This window comes from Oncorhynchus nerka, linkage group LG12 (assembly GCF_034236695.1).
Source record: "Oncorhynchus nerka isolate Pitt River linkage group LG12, Oner_Uvic_2.0, whole genome shotgun sequence".
NCBI classification, from domain to species: Eukaryota; Metazoa; Chordata; class Actinopteri; order Salmoniformes; family Salmonidae; genus Oncorhynchus; species Oncorhynchus nerka.
In genome coordinates, this window is record NC_088407.1 from 51,501,925 (window position 1) to 51,521,256 (window position 19,332).

The 19,332-nt window shown below is 43.4% G+C and overlaps 1 protein-coding gene across 1 annotated transcript in view; it reads left to right on the plus strand.

The window, feature by feature from the left end:
* LOC115138340 (kinesin-like protein KIF26B) overlaps positions 1-18,371 on the plus strand; it is a 177,844-nt gene extending 159,473 nt beyond the window's left edge. The window contains 3 exon segments of the mRNA XM_029675105.2: positions 3,815-4,017; positions 7,920-8,070; positions 12,716-18,371. Of these exon segments, the coding sequence (XP_029530965.2) occupies positions 3,815-4,017; positions 7,920-8,070; positions 12,716-12,864 (503 nt within the window). The 3' untranslated portion in view covers positions 12,865-18,371.
* The last annotated feature ends 961 nt before the right edge of the window (positions 18,372-19,332 follow it).

The following is a 19,332-nucleotide window of genomic DNA, read 5'->3' on the forward strand; positions in this document are numbered from 1 at the left end:
TGGTTTGGTTATCAGCTATTTGCCCTGATGTTTACTCATGCTGCCTTTGTCAAACTAAAGCCTGGTCACGTCCTTGTCAGCAGAACAGAACAAAACAACACGTCAGTATGCTGTTCTCCTGACCCAGTCACAGGTGTAGAGTTGCACTGTGGCTGCGTTTACACAAGCAGCCCAATTCTGATCTTTTGCCAAATATTGGACTTTTGATCAATCAGTTGAATAATTGGGCAAAATATCAGAATTAGGCTGACTGTGTAAACGCAGCCTACTGTATGTTTCTTATTTGTCCTGTAGGTGATGAGCAAGAGAAATAGATCCTACTGAATTCTACACATTCTAATGAATGTTTCTTAAAGGCAAACTCAACCCACAAAGGATCTTTTGGTGTTTGTTTCATTAGTCTATTGTTGACACAGTACCAACATGTTTTGCTTGTCAGCAATCAAGTGGCATACAGTACACTCTGAATGACCTAAAATGATAAATCCAATATTGGTGATTCACAGTAGTCTAATAGTAGGACTACTATTGAAACAAATAAACTGAGTCAGAAATTCACAGGTTTCAGATTTTCCCCAAAAAGTCACACTTTTTTCCAGAAAAACAACAAAATTGTATGTTCAAAGTCCATAACAGTGCTTAGACCACATCAGGAGATCACTTTGAGGTCTTGGCTCTTGGCTCTATTATAAAAGAAAAATATCTAATACATTTAGATTTTTGAGAGTAAGTACCCTTTAATTCAAGGGTGCAGGCACTTAGCACTATTGTTTGCTTAGCCATGTTTCTGTAGCACATGAGATGGAGTTTGAATAAGAAATGGCCACTGGATTGACACAAATAATCATGATATCATTCGGACAGGTAGGCATAAGCTACTTTGTAGCTAGTAAACATTTAATAGAGAAGGTTTTTGGGAAAGCCTTTCCATCTACCAGAAGATGGTTAAGCCTATTATTAGCATTCCTATATTTTGCCTCTTCCTCAATTTTTTGAAACCTGAATGTTTTACTTCATATTCTGAGGCATGTCTTACCTTGCTTCAAAGTAGGATGGAATTAAGAATATATCAATATTTGGACGAGCAATGTCAGAGCGGCCTAGACTAAGATACAGTAGAATAGAATAGTGTACAGTATATACTTATGAGATTAGTAATGCAAAATATGTAAACATTATTAAAGTGACCAGTGTTCCCTTATTAAAGTGGCCAGTGATTTCAAGTCTATGTATATCAGGGCAGCAGCCTCTAAGGTGCTACTGATGGATATTTAACAGTCTGATGGCCTTGAGATCGAACCTGTACTGACCTCGCCTTTTTAAAAATGTTTTTTTATTTTTTATTTCACCTTTATTTAACCAGGTAGGCTAGTTGAGAACAAGTTCTCATTTACAACTGCGACCTGGCCAAGATAAAGCATAGCAGTGTGAACAGACAACACAGAGTTACACATGGAGTAAACAATTAACAAGTCAATAACACAGTAGGGGAAAAAAGAGTCTATATACATTGTGTGCAAAAGATATGAGGAGGTAGGCGAATAATTACAATTTATCAGATTAACACTGGAGTGATAAATGATCAGATGGTCATGTGCAGGTAGAGATGCTGGTGTGCAAAAGAGCAGAAAAGTAAATAAATAAAAACAGTATGGGGATGAGGTAGGTAAATTGGGTGGGCTATTTACTGATGGACTACGTACAGCTGCAGTGATCGGTTAGCTGCTCAGATAGCAGATGTTTAAAGTTGGTGAGGCAGATAAGTCTCCAACTTCAGTGATTTTTGCAATTCGTTCCAGTCACAGGCAGCAGAGAACTGGAAGGAAAGGCGGCCAAATGAGGTGTTGGCTTTAGGGATGATAAGTGAGATACACCTGCTGGAGTGCGTGCTACGAGTGGGTGTTGCCATCGTGACCAGTGAACTGAGATAAGGCGGAGCTTTACCTAGCATGGACTTGTAGATGACCTGGAGCCAGTGGGTCTGGCGATGAATATGTAGCGAGGACCAGCCGACTAGAGCATACAGGTCGCAGTGGTAGGTGGTATAAGGTGCTTTAGTAACAAAACGGATGGCACTGTGAAAAACTGCATCCAGTTTGCTGAGTAGAGTATTGGAAGCTATTTTGTAGATGACATCGCCGAAGTCGAGGATCGGTAGGATAGTCAGTTTTACTAGGGTAAGTTTGGCGGCGTGAGTGAAGGAGGCTTTGTTGCGGAATAGAAAGCCGACTCTAGATTCGATTTTAGATTGGAGATGTTTGATATGAGTCTGGAAAGAGAGTTTACAGTCTAGCCAGACACCTAGGTACTTATAGATGTCCAAATATTCTAGGTCGGAACCATCCAGGGTGGTGATGCTAGTTGGGCGTGCGGGTGCAGGCAGTGAACGGTTGAAAAGCATGCATTTGGTTTTACTAGAGCAGTTGGAGGCCACGGAAGGAGTGTTGTATGGCATTGAAGCTCCTTTGGAGGTTAGATAGCACAGTGTCCAAGGAAGGGCCAGAAGTATACAGAATGGTGTCGTCTGCGTAGAGGTGGATCAGGGAATCGCCCGCAGCAAGAGCAACATCATTGATATATACAGAGAAAAGAGTCGGCCCGAGAATTGAACCCTGTGTGGCACCCCCATAGAGACTGCCAGAGGACCGGACAACATGCCCTCTGATTTGACACACTGAACTCTGTCTGCAAAGTAGTTGGTGAACCAGGCAAGGCAGTCATTAGAAAAACCGAGGCTACTGAGTCTGCCGATAAGAATATGGTGATTGACAGAGTCGAAAGCCTTGGCCAGGTCAATGAAGACGGCTGCACAGTACTGTCTTTTATCGATGGCGGTTATGATATCGTTTAGTACCTTGAGCGTGGCTGAGGTGCACCCGTGACCGGCTTGGAAACCAGATTGCACAGCGGCGAAGGTACGGTGGGATTCGAGATGGCCTTCTGGATGATAGCGGGGTGAACAGGTAGTGGCTCGGGTGGTTGTTGTCCTTGATGATCTTTTTGGCCTTCCTGTGACATCGGGTGCTGTAGGTGTCCTGGAGGGTAGGTAGTTTGCCCCCTGGTGATGCGTTGGGCAGACCACACCACCCTCTGGAGAGCCCTGCAGTTGCGGGCGGTGCAGTTGCCGTACCATGCGGTGACACAGCCCGACAGGATGCTCTCAATTGTGCATCTGTAAAAGTTTGTGAGGGTTTTAGGTGTCAAGCCAAATTTCTTCAGCTTCCGGAGGTTGTAGAGGTGCTGTTGCGCCTTCTTCACCACACTGTCTGTGTGGGTGGACCATTTCAGTTTGTCCGTGATGTGTACGCCGAGGAACTTAAAACGTTCCACCCTCTCCACTACTGTCCCGTCAATATAGGTAGGGGGCTGCTCACTCTGCTGTTTCTTGAAGTCCACGATCAGAAGTATAAGTAGGGGTTAAGAAGTGAGTATACACAATGCCCAATGAAAGTGGGTATACGGTGTATACCTGCGTATAGCCTCCACTACACCACTGGTTACATATCTTGAAAACATGATCGCTGACAAGCAAAACATTTTGGAACTATGTCAACAATGGTCTAATGAAACTAATACCAAAATATTAGTTTTCCTTTATTGTGATATATGTTTTTCAATGTTGAATTGTTCAACATTGTTGCTTTGGCAACACAATAATGTGAATAAAGCATATACATGGAAATTGAAATGGGAACAACAATACCAAAAAGTATTCTTCTCCCGGTGTCCCCATTAACTGTGTACGTGCATGCGTCTGTGTCTTTTGCTGTGTGTGTGTGTGTGTGTCTTTCTCTGTATGTGTGCGTGTGTCCAGGTACCCAGCGTCGTCGTCTGATTCCCAGCCTGACCCTGGACTCGTCCTCTCTGATCAGGAAGCCCGCCATCAGCTCCAGCGTACGCTGGGTAGATGGCCCGCTAAGCCCCGCCCCCAGGGGAACCACAGAACCCTTCGAGATAAAGGTCTACAAGATAGACGACGTGGAGCGCCTGCAGAGGAGGAGAGAGAAAGGAAACAAGGTGAGAGAGAGGGATGGCGCCGAAGAGTTAAGATGGCGGGATGTCTGACGTTTTACATGCACCCGACCAATTGTGCTATTTTGTTAGTTTTTTTGCGTTGTTTAACTTTATATTTTTACTTATTTTGTACATAATGTTGCTTCTACCGTCTCTTATCACTGAAAATAACTTCTAGACATCAGAACTGGAATTACTCACCACAGACTGGATGAAGCTTTTTATTTTAACGAATCCGGCAAGAAGGATAGACTGCTCTCCCGGGAACAGGCCCAAATCCAAGTCCTTTGCGTGAAGAAAAGACGACAGATCGGGCTGCCTTCTGAGAATCCGTAGACGAGCGAGTAAACTCCCACTGCTTTCCATTCTACTTGCTAACATGGAATCATTGTAAAATTAAATTGATGACCTACGATTACGATTATCCTACCATCCTACCAACGGGACATTAAGAACTGTAATATGTTTCACCGAGTCGTGGCTGAACGATGACACAGATAACATAGAGCTGGCTGGATTCTCCATGCACCGGCAGAACAGAGGTGCTACGTCTGGTAAGACGAGGGGTGGGGGTGTGTGTCTCTTTGTCAATAACAGCTGGGGCGCCATGTCTAATATTAAAGAAGTTTCGAGGTATTGCTCACATGAGGTAGAGTACCTTATGATAAGCTGTAGACCACACTATTTAGCAAGAGAGTTCTCATCTATATTATTCGTAGCCGTCTATTTACCACCACAGACCGATGCTGGCACTAAGAAAATGCTCATCCAGAAGCGGCACTCCTAGTGGCTGGGGACTTTAATGCAGGCAAACTTAAATCAGTTTTACCATATTTTTACCAGCATGTCACATGTGCAACCAGAGAAAAAACACTCTAGACCACCTTTACTCCACACATAGAGATGCATACAAAGCTCTCCCCCACCCTCCATTTGGCAAATCTGACCATAATTCTATCCTCCTGATTAACTAAAGCAGGAAGTACCATCAATACGGAAGTGGTCAGATGACGCAGATGCTATGCTACAGGACTGTTTTGCTAGCAGACTGGAATATGTTCCTGGAATTCCTGGAATATATTCCTGGGATTCATCCAATGTCATTGAAGAGTATACCACTTCAGTCATCGGCTTCCTCAATAAGTGCATCGACGACGTCGTCCCCACAGTGACCGTACGTACATATCCCAACCAGAAGCCATGGATTACAGGCAATATCTGCATCGAGCTAAATGCTAGAGCTGCCACTTTCAAGGAGCGGGACACTAATCCGTATGCTTATGAGCAATCCCCCTATGCCATCAGACGAACCATCAAACAAGCAAAGCATCAATACATGATTTTAATTGAATCCTACTACACCGGCTCTGATGCTCGTCGGATGTGGCAGGGCTTGAAAACTATTACGGACTACAAAGGGAAACCCAGACGCGAGCTGCCCAGTGACGCGAGCCTACCAGACAAGCTAAATGCCTTCATGCTCACTTCGAGGCAAGCAACGAGAGCATCAGCTGTTCTGGATGACTGCATGACAATGCTCTCGGTAATCGATGTGAGCAAGACCTTTAAACAGGTCAAGATTCACAAAGCCGCGGGGCGAGATGGATTACCAGGACGTGTATTCAAAGCAAGCACAGACCAACTGGCAAGTGTCTTCACTGACATTTTCAACCTCTCCCTCAATGAGTCTGTAATACCTATATGTTTCAAGCAAACCACCATAGTCCCTGTGCCTAAATGATTACCACCCCGTGGTACTCACATTGGTAGCCATGGGGTTGTTTTGTTTTGAAAGGCTGGTCATGGTTCACATCCTCCCGGATACCCTAGACCCACTCCAATTCGCATACAGCCCCAACAGATGCACAGATGATGCAATCTCAATCGCCACTACCCTTTCCCACCTTTACAAAAGGAAAACTTACGTGAGAATGCCGTTCATTGACTACAGCTCAGCGTTCAACACCATAGTGCCCATGAAGCTCGTCACTAAGCTAAGGACCCTGGGACTAAATACCTCTGCAACTGGATCCTGGACTTTCTGATGGACCACCCCCAGGCGGTAAGGGTAAGGAACAACACGTCTGCCATGCTGATCCTTAACACTGGGGCCCCTCAGGGGTGTGTACTTAGTCCACTCCTGTACTCCATGTTCACCCACGACTGTGTGTCCAAACACAACTCCAACCTCTCCCTCAATGTGAACAAGACAAAGGAGCTGATCGTGGACTACAGGAAAAGATGGGCCGAACAGGACCCCATTAACAACAACGGGGTTGTATTGGAGTGGGTTGAGAGTTTCAAGTTTCTTGGTGTCCACATCACCAACGAACTATCATGGTCCAATCACACCAAGACAGTCGTGAAGAGGGCATGACAAAAACCTTTCCCCCTCAGGAGACTGAAAAGATTTGGCATGGGTCCCCAGATCCTCAAAAAGTTCTACAGCTGCACCATCGAGAGCATCCTGACCGGTTGCATCACCGCCTGGTATGGCAACTGCTCGGCATCTGACCGTAAGGCGCTACAGAGGGTAATGCGTATGGCCCAGTAGATCACTGGGGTCAAGCTTCCTGCCAACCAGGACCTATATAATAGGCGGTGTCAGAGGAAGGCCCATAAAATTGTCAGAGACTCCAGTCACTCAAGTTATAGACTGGGTGACAAGTCTGGGGCAAGCGGTACCAGAGCGCCAAGTCTAGCACCAAAAGGCTCCTTAACAGCTTCTACCCCCAAGCCATAAGGCTGCTGAACAATTCATCAAATGGCCACCGGACTATTAGATTGACCCCACTCCATTTGTTTTGTACACTGCTGCTACTTGCTGCTTTATTATCTATGCATAGTCACTTCACCCCTACCTACATGTGCAAATTACCTCAACTAGCCTGTACCCCCGCACACTGACTCGGTACCGGTACCCCCAGTATATAGCCTTGTTATTGTGTTACTTTTTAGAAAAAACTTCTTCTTTTTAACTTTAGTTTGTTTTGGTAAATATTTTCTTAACTCTTTTTGAACTGCACTGTTGGTTAAGGGCTTGTAAGTAAGCATTTCACAGTAAGGTCTACTTGTTGTATTCGGCACATGTGACAAATAAATAAAGTTTGATTTGGATGGATATGGTAAAGATGGATGGTGAGAGAGAGGTGGAGGAGAGGGAGAGAGAAAGGGAACACACAAAGGGGGAGGGGGAGAGAGAGAGTGAGAGAGAAGGATGATGAGCGAGATGATGTTGGTGGAGGAGGAAAGAAACATTTCAGAAAAATCAGGACATTTAGGCCCGGATTAAATCTGATCGCAGATCATATGCTGTGTGTCTTTTAAAGGCCATTTCCAACTGAACAGACATATGCAGCGTTTACCATGAAGGCGAATGAAACATTACCTTTAAAAGCTGCATTGCTTATAACGCGCGACCAGATTGAATCACAGGAAGGTTTTTAACAACCTCATCCTCTTCTTGCTGTTAGTTTGCTATTAGTAGATCTAGAAGTAGTTGATTTATGGACTGACGTGGACTTGGTGCCAGGCCTTTCCTGTGGACTGTATTTATCTACCTGGCCAACATGGCACTCCTATCCTCTCACAACACTCTCTTTCCAGACCCAGCAGTCTGGCTAAACGCCTGAGATGCACTCAACTCAATGTCTCTCGCTCTCCCTCTTACCCCTCGTCCCTCAATCCCTCTCTCTCTGACCCTCTCACTCTTTCTTCAATTTTTCTTTCTTTCTCTCTCTCACCTTTTCTTTCTTTCTTTCTTTCTTTCTTTCTTTCTTTCTTTCTTTCTTTCTTCCTTTAAAATCACCCGACATCTCGCTCTCCTTTTCAATCTCTCCCTCTCTTCTTTGTCTTTCTCTCTCTCTCTCCCTTCTCCCCCTCTCCTCTCTCTGTGTCTCCATCAGGAGGTGGTTTATCTCAGTGCTAAACTGAAGACCTTGGAGCACAGGCAGCAGAGGATCTCCGAGGTCCGAGCCAAGTACGACTGGCTGAAGAAAGAGCTGGAGCAGACCAAGCAGCACCTGATGCTGGAGCCAGAGAAATGGACCACTGAATGTAAGTTTATGCGAGTGTGTGTGTGTGTGTGTGATACTTGAACGGCAGTCACACACAAAACCTTGACACCTACAGTAATCTTGTTGATAATACCTTCTGTCTGGCTACACAGTCAAAGCCCCTACCTTGCTATAATATGGCTGTGGTACAAACACGCACACACACACACACACACACACACACACACACACACACACACACACACACACACACACACACACACACACACACACACACACACACACACACACACACAATCTCCCCCTTGTCTCCAATATCAAATATCTGTTCCATTGCTCAGACCTGTCAGACGGAGCATCATATAACACATAAGTACATCTCATAGCTGACATACCAGCTGATATTGATCCGTCTAATAAACTCATAAAGGCACATATGGCAGAGTTGGATTACACTCATAGCTGCTGGTGATATTTGTCAACAGAAGAAGTGGCACGCAATATTGGTTCAGTGCATTCGGAAAGTATTCAGACCCCTTCCCTTCTCCACATTTTGCTACGTTACAGCCTTATTCTAAAATAGGTGAAATATTTTCTTTCCCTCATCAATCTACACACAGTACTTTGTTGAAGCACCTTTTCGCAGCGATTACAGCCTTGAGTCTTCTTATGACGCTACAAGCTGCAGATCCTCTCAAGTTCTGTCAGGTTGGATGGGGAGGTTCACTGCACAGCTTTTCCCAGGTCTCTCAGAGATGTTTCTATTGGGTTCAAGTCCAGGCTCTGGCTGGGCCACTCAAGGACATTCAGAGACTTGGTTATGTGCTTAGGGTTGTTGTCCTGTTCATTCGCCCCAGTCTGAGGTCCTGAGCGCTCTGGAGCAGGTTTTCATCAAGGATCTCTCTGTACTTTGCTCCGTTCATCTTTCCCTCGATCCTGACTAGTTTATCAGTCCCTGCAGCTGAAAAACATCCCGACAGCATGATGCTGCCACCCCCATGCTTCACCGTAGGGATGGTGCCAGGTTTCCTTCAGAAGTGACACTTGGCATTCAGGCCAAAGAGTTCCTTCTGGTTTCATCAGACCAGAGAATCTTGTTTCTCAGTCTGAGAGTCATTTAGGTGCCTTTTGGCAAACTCCAAGTGGACTTTGATGTGCCTTTTACTGAGGAGTGGCTTCTGCCAAGCCACTCTACCATAAAGGCCTGATTGGTGGAGTGCTGCAGAGATGGTTGTACTTCTGGAAGGTTCTCCCATCTCCATAGAGGAACTCTGGAGCTCTGCCAGAGTGACCCGCATGTTCTTGGTCACCTCCCTGACCAAGGCCCTCTCCCCCGATTGCTAAGTATGGCCGGGTGGCCAGCTCTAGGAAGAGTCTTGGTGGTTCCAAACTTCTTCCATTAAAGAATGATGGAGTCCACTGTGTTCTTGGGGACCTTCAATGCTTCAGAATTGTTTTGGTACCCTTCCCCAGATCTGTGCCTTGCACAATCCTGTCTCGGAGCACTACGGACAATTCCTTCAACCTCATGGCTTGGTTTTTGCTCTGACATGCCCTGTCAGCTGTGGGACCTTTATATAGGTGTCCAATCAATTGAATTTACCACAGGTGGATTCCAATCAAGTTGTAGAAACATCAAGGATGATCAATGGAAACAGGATGCACCTGAGCAAAGGGTCTAAATAAGGTAAATAAGGTATTTCTGTTTTTTTTTTAAACGCTTTGTCATTATGGGGTATTGTGTGTAGATTGATGAGGGAAAAAATGATTTAATACATTTTAGAGTAAGGCTGTAACGTAACAAAATGTGGAAGAATGAAAGATGTCGGAATACTTTCCACATGCACTGTAGATCTAGGAGCCTGGATCCTCTCCTCACATTTCAAGGCAGCATTAAGATATTGACTCAGACAGACCAAGCCCCGCTCAGGTAATACCTCCCATCCTTTCTATGCATTATTGCCGCACTGCTGTCTATACTTCCAGGGGTATTGTCAGCTGTAATCTTGTACCCATTCATTTGAACTCCACTCTTAGATCTGCTATTGTTAGCTCAAAACAGAAGCCAACTGTGGTCTACTCACCCAGTGCTTTTGGTTGAAATGGGAATTCCACAAACTTGAATACCCCTTGGTTTTCATATCAGGGCCTGGGCTTTTGCGCGATAGCAACCAAATCCCATGTAAGTCCGTTTATAGCATTTCATCACTGGTTACTCTGAGTTCCTCATATTGACATTGGCTGCGGCCTCAGGCCCTGTGGTGCTAACCTTGGAAAAGTCATTCCAATTTCTACTCATACTAATTGGGATAGACCGACCAAATGGTGCAGTTCTATGCAAACTTATAGCCTTACCATATCAATCATCAGACAGGGCCTGCGACCGCCTATTTAATGTAGATTGTTTGAGTTTCCATGTGACGTTAAAAATCGTAAAGGACTTGGGTTGATACATCTGAACTTTAGGAGCTTACTTCCTAAACTGGATTACATCAAGATCTGGGCTATGCAGACGAATCCGGACATTCTGGTATTGACTGAAACTTGGATCTCTGGGGACATTCTGGACTCTGATATTAATATTGAGGGTTATAATGTGTTTGGAGTTGACAGACATGGTAGAGGTGGTGGAGAGGCCATTTTTATTTAAAAAAAATATGTTAAAAAATATATATCTTTCCCTTGACAATTTTGTTGTTGTTACTATCTTTAAGACTTTTTGTTAACTAGTTTGTTGTCTTCTTTTACTAAATCAGAAGTTATTATCCTGGGTGACTTAAATTATGATTGGGAAATGCAAGCTTCAGACAATCTAAAAGATGTGTAATGATCTAAACCTAACCCAGCTGGTGACTAAGCCTACACGGCCCAACCCTAAAGATCCCTCAAAGTCAACTCTGATTGAGCTTATTTTAACAAATACGCCTAAGAAATATGTTCCTACTGTTGCCTTCACCCAAGACACCCAAGACATTAGTGCCCATTGCGCAGTTGTTCGTGTTACAGATGTGAGAATAGAAAAATCTAAGCCTTGAGTCATCACAAAGAGGAACTTTAAAAACTTTAATGAACAGGCTTTATTTTAGTGACCTTGATTGTATTTCAGTTATCCCTGAAGTTGATTTAGCTTTGAGTCTTCAACACTATTGTGGATAATCATGTGCCCTTCAAAAAATGAAAGGTTAAAGGTAGATTGAATGCCTGGTACACTATGGAATTTTCAGAAGTCATTCATAAGAGAAGATACCTGGGTCAAGGCCAGGAACACAGGCTTAGGTCTGGGACTGGCAAGCTTTTAAGCAACTGGAGGAATCATTGTGTAAGACAAATCAGAAAGGCTAAATCTGATTATTATGTAACCTCTCTTTCGGGTTGTAATGGGAAACTGGCTCAATTCTGAAGGGCTCTACTTTCTCCTCTCTGCCACAACAAATGAATTCAGACACTTGCCTCATTACGGAAAAAAATGCATCACTGATGCATCAATCACCATTTCATTTCAGCGGACTATCTCTTTGAAAGAACGTCTAGTCTATTCAGAATGATATTGGGCTGGATGCTGATAGGGGAAACATGAGAGAGAAATTATAGTCCGTTTTTCTTCAAATGAAATCAAATCACATTTTATTGGTCACATAAAATGTAGCGAAATGCATGTGCTTCTAGTTCCGACAGTGCAGCAATATCTAACAATTCCACAACAACTATATAATACACCCAAATCTAAGTAAGGAATAATAATATATACATATAAATATATGGATGAGCAATGACAGAGCGGCATAGGCAAGATGCAATAGATGGTATAAAATACAGTATATACATATGAGATAAGTCATGCAAGATATGTAAACATTATTAATGTAGCATTATTAGTGACTAGTTATCCATTTATTAAAGTGGCCAATGATGTCAAGTCTGTATTCAAGATAAATATCTTCAGCCTCCTGAAGTTGAAGAGGGGCTGTTGCGCCATAATTTGCAAATCAATTCATTAAAAATCCTACAATGTGATTTTCTGGATTTTTTCTTCTCATCTTGTCTGTCATAGTTGAAGTGTACCTATGATGAAAATTACAGGCATCTCTCGTCTTTTTAAGTGGGAGAACTTGCACAATTGGTGGCTGACTAAATACTTTTTTGCCCCACTGTACATATACACACATATATATATATATACATATACATATTATTCTTTTTTTTATTTTCATATTGTATTAATCAGGGCACATTTTAAAAAAGACCTAGGTTTCAATATGTCCTCCCTGTTAAAATAAAGGTTACATTTTCTTCTTATACAAAGATGCGGCTACAATGTGGATCAGATCAAATATGCATGCTAGTGTAACGGATGTGAAACGGCTAGCTTAGTTAGCGGTGGTTCGCGCTAAATAGCGTTTCAATCGGTGACGTCACTTGCTCTGAGACCTTGAAGTAGTGGTTCCCCTTGCTCTGCAAGGGCCGCGGCTTTTGTGGAGCGATGGGTAACGATGCTTCGTGGGTGACTGTTGTTGATGTGTGCAGAGGGTCCCTGGTTCGCCCCCGATATGGGCGAGGGGACGGTCTAAAGTTATACTGTTACACTAGCACCAGGTATAAACAAATGTCAAATGTCCTTCTTTCTGTCTCTGTCCGTCTCTCTGTTCCTGGTTGTAACATATCGTCTCTCTGTCCTCTCCCCATAGTTGACCTGCAGCAGACGTTTGAGGTGGACTCTCTGGAGTACCTGGAGGCTCTAGAGGTGATGACAGACAGACTGGAGACCAGGGTCAACTTCTGCAAGGCTCACCTCATGATGGTCACCTGCTTCGACGTGACCTGCTGCCGCAGGTAGACCAACGGACGGACCACACCTCCGCTAGGACCGTTAGGACCCAAAGGACTAGGAGCAGCTCGGATACAACAGCAGAGAGAGGGATGGAGCGGAGGGAGGGATTTCCTTGAGGAGGTGCAGAAGAACAAAGGCAGACACTAAAGATGAATATTTTTTTAAGCAGCGGGACAGGGAGCGAGGGAGGGAGGGAGAGGAGGAGGATGAAGAAGAGAATGAAGAGGAGGAAGAGAGGGTGTTTTTTTTTTTTTAAATGAGGAGTATATCTCCCACCTGACAGGAAGAGCACTTTTACTGGGGAGTTGTTGGAGATGAAGTTTGTAAATAAAGTTGTGCTTGCTTTGAATAAGGACTGGCTGATAGACGGCTATAGACACGTAGGGAAAAAAAGGAGAAAAGAACGACAGAAAAGAAAAGCAAACCAACCTTGTGTGTGAAAGACAAGTGCCTTGCGAACACTTCGAAATCGGAACCATTGCTCCTGTATTTGTGTACAGATGGTGCTAGCTGAAAAAAAGAAGAGATCTCAAAAGTAAAAAGAAGAAATAAGTTGTGGAAAGTAAAAACCACAGCTCCGTTTTACTCTGTGTTTCCTCCCCTGACTAGCTGTTCTCAGTGGCTTGTATTGTTCTGCACTAGTTAGGATTCAACTTTAGGAACTGCTACGTGTACGTTTTCTATACCTCTTTTTAAAAATTCTCTGAAGACAGTGACACCACACAGAGTGCTTTAGGGGATAGGAAATTATGTATAAGGACGGACAAGACCCAGGGAAGGGAGGTGGTGGTGGTGGTTTATCTTATGGCCCATTGATTTCATTGTCATCCCTCAGGCTATGGTAACTGAAGTATTCAGTCGGGGGTTCAGGCCTAACACACACCCACCACCCACCCGTCCCCTAACGATGATCAAGAGGTGCAGAGAGACATCAGCTAGAAAGGAGGGGAGATGGAGGGATGAACAAAGGCTAAAAGAAAATGTTATCATTAGGGGAACATCATAATAACGACCATAGAAGGGGATGGGTGTGACCATGTGATTAATGGGTTAAAGGGACACTGCTCTATTCTACAGGTCTAAAAAATGGGGGCCATCTGAGTTTAAATATGAGTGTAGAGGAAAATGTCCCATTCACTCTGCTTGGTGCCACTGTCGTGGTGCATTCACTTTCATAATAGTTTGGTGCTTGAGACAGTTTCAGATCTAAATGTTTGTATACACATACATACATATATATACACATATACACACACATACATATATATACAGTAGGAGTTATTTTAACTTGTTTTTCAAACATTGCACAAATTTCTTGTTAACAAACTATAATTTTGGCAAGTCGGTTAGGACATCTACTTTGTGCATGACACAAGTCATTTCTCCAACAGAAGTTTACATACCCTAAGTTGACTGTGCCTTTAAACAGCTTGGAAAATTCCAGAAAATGATATCATGGCTTTAGAATCTTCTGATAGGCTAATTGACATTGGAGGTGTACCTGTGGATGTATTTGAAGGCCTACTTTCAAACTCAGTGCATCTTTGCTTGACATCATGGGGAAATCTAAAGACATCAGCCAAGACCTCAGAAAAACAATTGTAGACCTCCACAAGTCTGGTTCATCCAATTTCCAATCGCATGAAGGTACCACGTTCATCTGTACAAACAATAGTACGCAAGTATAAACACCATGGGACCACGCAGCCGTCAAACCGCTCAGGAAGGAGACGCATTCTGTCTCCTAGAGATGGACGTACTTTGGTGCGAAAAGTGCAAATCAATCCCAGAACAACAGCAAAGGACCTTGTGAAGATGCTGGAGGAAACAGGTACAAAAGTATCTATATCCACAGTAAAACGAGTCCTATATCAACAAAACCTGAAAGGCCGCTCAGCAAGGAAGAAGCCACTGCTCCAAAACCGCCATAAAAAAGCCAGACTACAGTTTGCAACTGCACATGGGGACAAAGATCATACTTTTTGGAGAAATGTCATCTTGACTGATGAAACAAAAATAGAACTGTTTTGGCCATAATGACCATCATTATGTTTGGAGGAAAAAGGGGGAGGCTTGTAAGCCGAAGAACACCATCCCAACCGTGAAGCACCGGGGTGGCAACATCATGTTGTGGGGTGCTTTGCTGCAGGAGGGACTGGTGCACTTCACAAAATAGATGGCAGAATGAGGGAGGAAAATTAGGTGGATTTACTGAAGCAACATCTCAAGACATCAGTCAGGAAGTTAAAGCTTGGTCGCAAATGGGTCTTCCAAATGGATAATGACCCCAAGAATACTTCCAAAGTTGTAGCAAAATGGCTAAAGGCCAACAAAGTCAAGGAGTGGCCATCACAAAGCCCTGACCTCAATCCTATAGAACATTTGTGGGCAGAACTGAAAAAGTGTGTGTGAGCAAGGAGGCCTACAAACCTGACTCAGTTAAACCAGCCAGCTCTGTCAGGAGGAATGGGACAAAATTCACCCAACTTATTGTAGGAAACTTGTGGAAGGCTACGTGAAACGTTTGACCCAAGTTAAACAATTTAAAGGCAATACTACCAAATACTAATTAAGTGTATGTAAACTTCTGACCCACTGGGAATGTGATGAAAGAAATTAAAGCTAAAATAAATCATTCTCTCTACTATTATTCTGATATTTCACATTCTTAAAATAAACTGACCTAAAACAGGGTATTTTTACTAGGATTAAATGTCAGGAATTGTGAAAAACTGAATTTGGCTTAGGTTGTATGTAAACTTCCGACTTCAACTGTATACGTATGTGTGTGTATATATACATATATGCAAATGTATGTGTATATATACACATATGTAATGTATATATGTGGGGCAAAAAAGTATTAAGTCAGCCACCAATTGTGCAAGTTCTCCCACTTAAAAAGATGAGAGAGGCCTGTAGTTTTCATCATAGGTACACTTCAACTATGACAGACAAGATGAGAAAAAAAATCCAGAAAATCACATTGTAGGATTTTTTATGAATTTATTTGCAAATTATGGTGGAAAATAAGTATTTGGTCACCTACAAACAAGCAAGATTTCTGGCTCTCACAGACCTGTAACTTCTTCAACAGCCTCCTCTGTCCTCCACTCGTTACCTGTATTAATGGCACCTGTTTGAACTTGTTATCAGTATAAAAGACACCTGTCCACAACCTGAAACAGTCACACTCCAAACTCCACTATGGCCAAGACCAAAGAGCTGTCAAAGGACACCAGAAACAAAATGGTAGACCTGCACCAGGCTGGGAAGACTGAATCTGCAATAGGTAAGCAGCTTGGTTTGAAGAAATCAACTGTGGGAGCAATTATTAGGAAATGGAAGACATACAAGACCACTGATAATCTCCCTCGATGTGGATCTCCACGCAAGATCTCACCCCGTGGGGTCAAAATGATCACAAGAACGGTGAGTAAAAATCCCAGAACCACACGGGGGGACCTAGTGAATGACCTGCAGAGAGCTGGGACCAAAGTAACAAAGCCTACCATCAGTAACACACTACGCCGCCAGGGACTCAAATCCTGCATTAAACTTTTTGGCTGGGTCTTTCAGCATGACAATGATCCAAAACACACCGCCCGGACAACGAAGGAGTGGCTTCGTAAGAAGCATTTCAAGGTCCTGGAGTGGCCTAGCCAGTCTCCAGATCTCAACCCCATAGAAAAACTTTGGAGGGAGTTGAAAGTCTGTGTTGCCTAGCAACAGCCCCAAAACATCACTGCTCTAGAGGAGATCTGCATGGAGGAATGGGCCAAAATACCAGCAACAGTGTGTGAAAACCTTGTGAAGACTTACAGAAAACATTTGACCTCTGTCATTGCCAACAAAGGGTATATAACAAAGTATTGAGATAAACTTTTGTTATTGACCAAATACTTATTTTCCACCATCATTTGCAAATAAATACATTCAAAATCCTACAATTTGATTTTTTTCTTCTCAATTTGTCTGTCATAGTTGAAGTGTACCTATGATACAAATTACAGGCCTCTCTCATCTTTTTAAGTGGGAGAACATGCACAATTGGTGGCTGACTAAATACTTTTTTGCCACACTGTATATACATATATATATATATATATATATACACACACATATATAGCCTGTTTCCTAAAATAACTTTCAGACATAAATGCTTCTTCTTCATCTTACCATCATATTTAACGACGTAGTGTCCTTGGCTGTTTTGAAAGGCATTTATAAAAAAATGTATGATTTTTTATTATCATCCTCATCATTCCCTCTCCCTCCCTTTCGTGAGAGGTCATGCCCCTTGCCCTTTCACCTATCCCCTATGTCATGGTCATGAATGAAGTATCTTATTTATTTAACTCAGGAGGCATGCTGGAACAGAGAGGTGCTGGAACCGAGAGTTGCTTGTAATTGTATAATGCATTATCCACACACCTTTTGGTCTGCAAAGTTACTATGCATTCAAAAAAAGACAAAATAATGTACATATGCTGAGCCCATTTCATATATAGATAGATTACAACATATACACTATCGTCTTTATTTGAGATTTTATTTTTTCCTCCGCTGTTTTGGTTTGTTACTTCCTCCTTTGAGATGGGAATTGTACGATTTGATGGGGGTAGGAAGAAGTAGTCCCCTAATGGTTAAGATATGATTCAGGATAGGTAATCTGATCCTAGATCTGTTCCTAAGGGCAGCTTCTACCTGGAGCCTGTTGAAGATAGTACTCTCCAGAGTCACATTCGGCTGCAACATTACAAAACCTGTGCGTAGAAACGTGTTGTGGATCAAAAAAAGATGATTGTCTTGAAAGGCTAGGGAATCGAGTCTGCTCTATTCGTTACATTTCTATCTGCGAAGTTTGAACATCTTACCTTCCTGAATACACCCTGGTCACGTCTGTGTTTGTCACCATGGAAACGTCCCACTCCGCTGTCATGGGGTCGGATGTGTTGTAAAGAGATCTATTCCTCTGGTTGCACAGTCTCTGAGAGGAGTGAGAGACGTAGCCTACTGTAGATAGCAGGATTGGACAGAACTTAATTTAGTCCATTTCGGGAAGGGAACAAATCCTCACTGAACAAAACAGCAGGCTTCAAATCTTGAAATGGTATTCAGCCAAAACGTCTCCTGAGAAGACGAAATAGAAATGGAATTTACCCGTAGTCCCATCCCGTGCTAGGCCTTACGGTGCTTTGGCTGGGCTAATTTGTGTGTGTGTTTTGAGAGAGACAGATGCACAGACCAGAGAGACAGACTATGGTTGTGTTCAGAAGGCACAAAACGGGGAGAAATAAACCAGTTTGAAATGGGAAATGAAAAAAGTTGGACCAACAATGTTTCTTCCTAATTGTGCCTGCTTGAACCCGACCCATGTCTGTGTGTAACTGTCAGCGGGAACACTTCGAACAGCGGGAACACTTCGAACAGCGGGAACACTTCGAACAGACAAACGGACTGAGAATCTGACAGTGACCCAAGGATTGCTGTAAATAAAGGCTTGTATTGGAGGAGATGAGTTGTCAATTTATTCTCTCAATTTCTTCTACACATCCACCCAGTTACCGTGCTCAACAATCCTCAGATTGAATATGAGTGTTAGTAAACCAACCATCGTCCCACAAAGCAATATGGGCACAATCATAATGTAGACAAGATCAGAACAAAGGACTTATGTTAGTACCAGGTATAAACGGGGCTAGTAAGAGTAATATTACGAACTGAGCATTTGAACCAATGTCTACCATGGATGGAACCCACTTAGTGAAACCAGGCTCCATCCACCCAGGTTTAGCTGCAGTGTCTGTCATGTAACAGATTGTCTACGTTGTGACACATCATTCCTTCTCAGGTCCTCCCCAGTGGCGGTATTAGCATACAACAGCAGAGAGCCATCCTTCTCTTTGCCTCTACATCTCACTGGGTGTTACTTCTACTGTGTGCGTGTAGGCCTACAATAGTCATTTCTCTTGCCCAATGGAGGAGAAGCAGTATCAGTGCCTGCGACCGCGACCAAGTGAGCCTTTTGTTGTCATTAGAATGTATTTGTAATATTAATGTCGCTCCGCAAGTACAATAACTTTGCCACTGAGAGAGAGAGAGAGAGAGAGAGAGAGGAGAGAGAGAGAGAGGAGAGAGGAGAGAGAGAGAGAGAGAGAGAGAGAGAGAGAGAGAGAGAGAGAAAGGCCTCTGGTGGGTTACTAGGGTTCTATATTCTCAGCCCCTGGATGAAAGGTTGCTCCTGACACCCTGCTTTGAACACCCACACGAGGGGAGAGGAGAGAAGGGGGGAGAGGCCTGTCCATGGGCGCATGAAAGGGGGTGAGGGGCCCAGGAGAGAGGAGAGAACAAATCCCATTGGTGGATGAAGAATAGGAGCTTTCCCTCCCTCTCTTTCCCTGTCTTACTGTATCCACAGTACTTCCCCATTGTCTTCACACATGGACACATCTGTAAATCTCAGCACCCTGA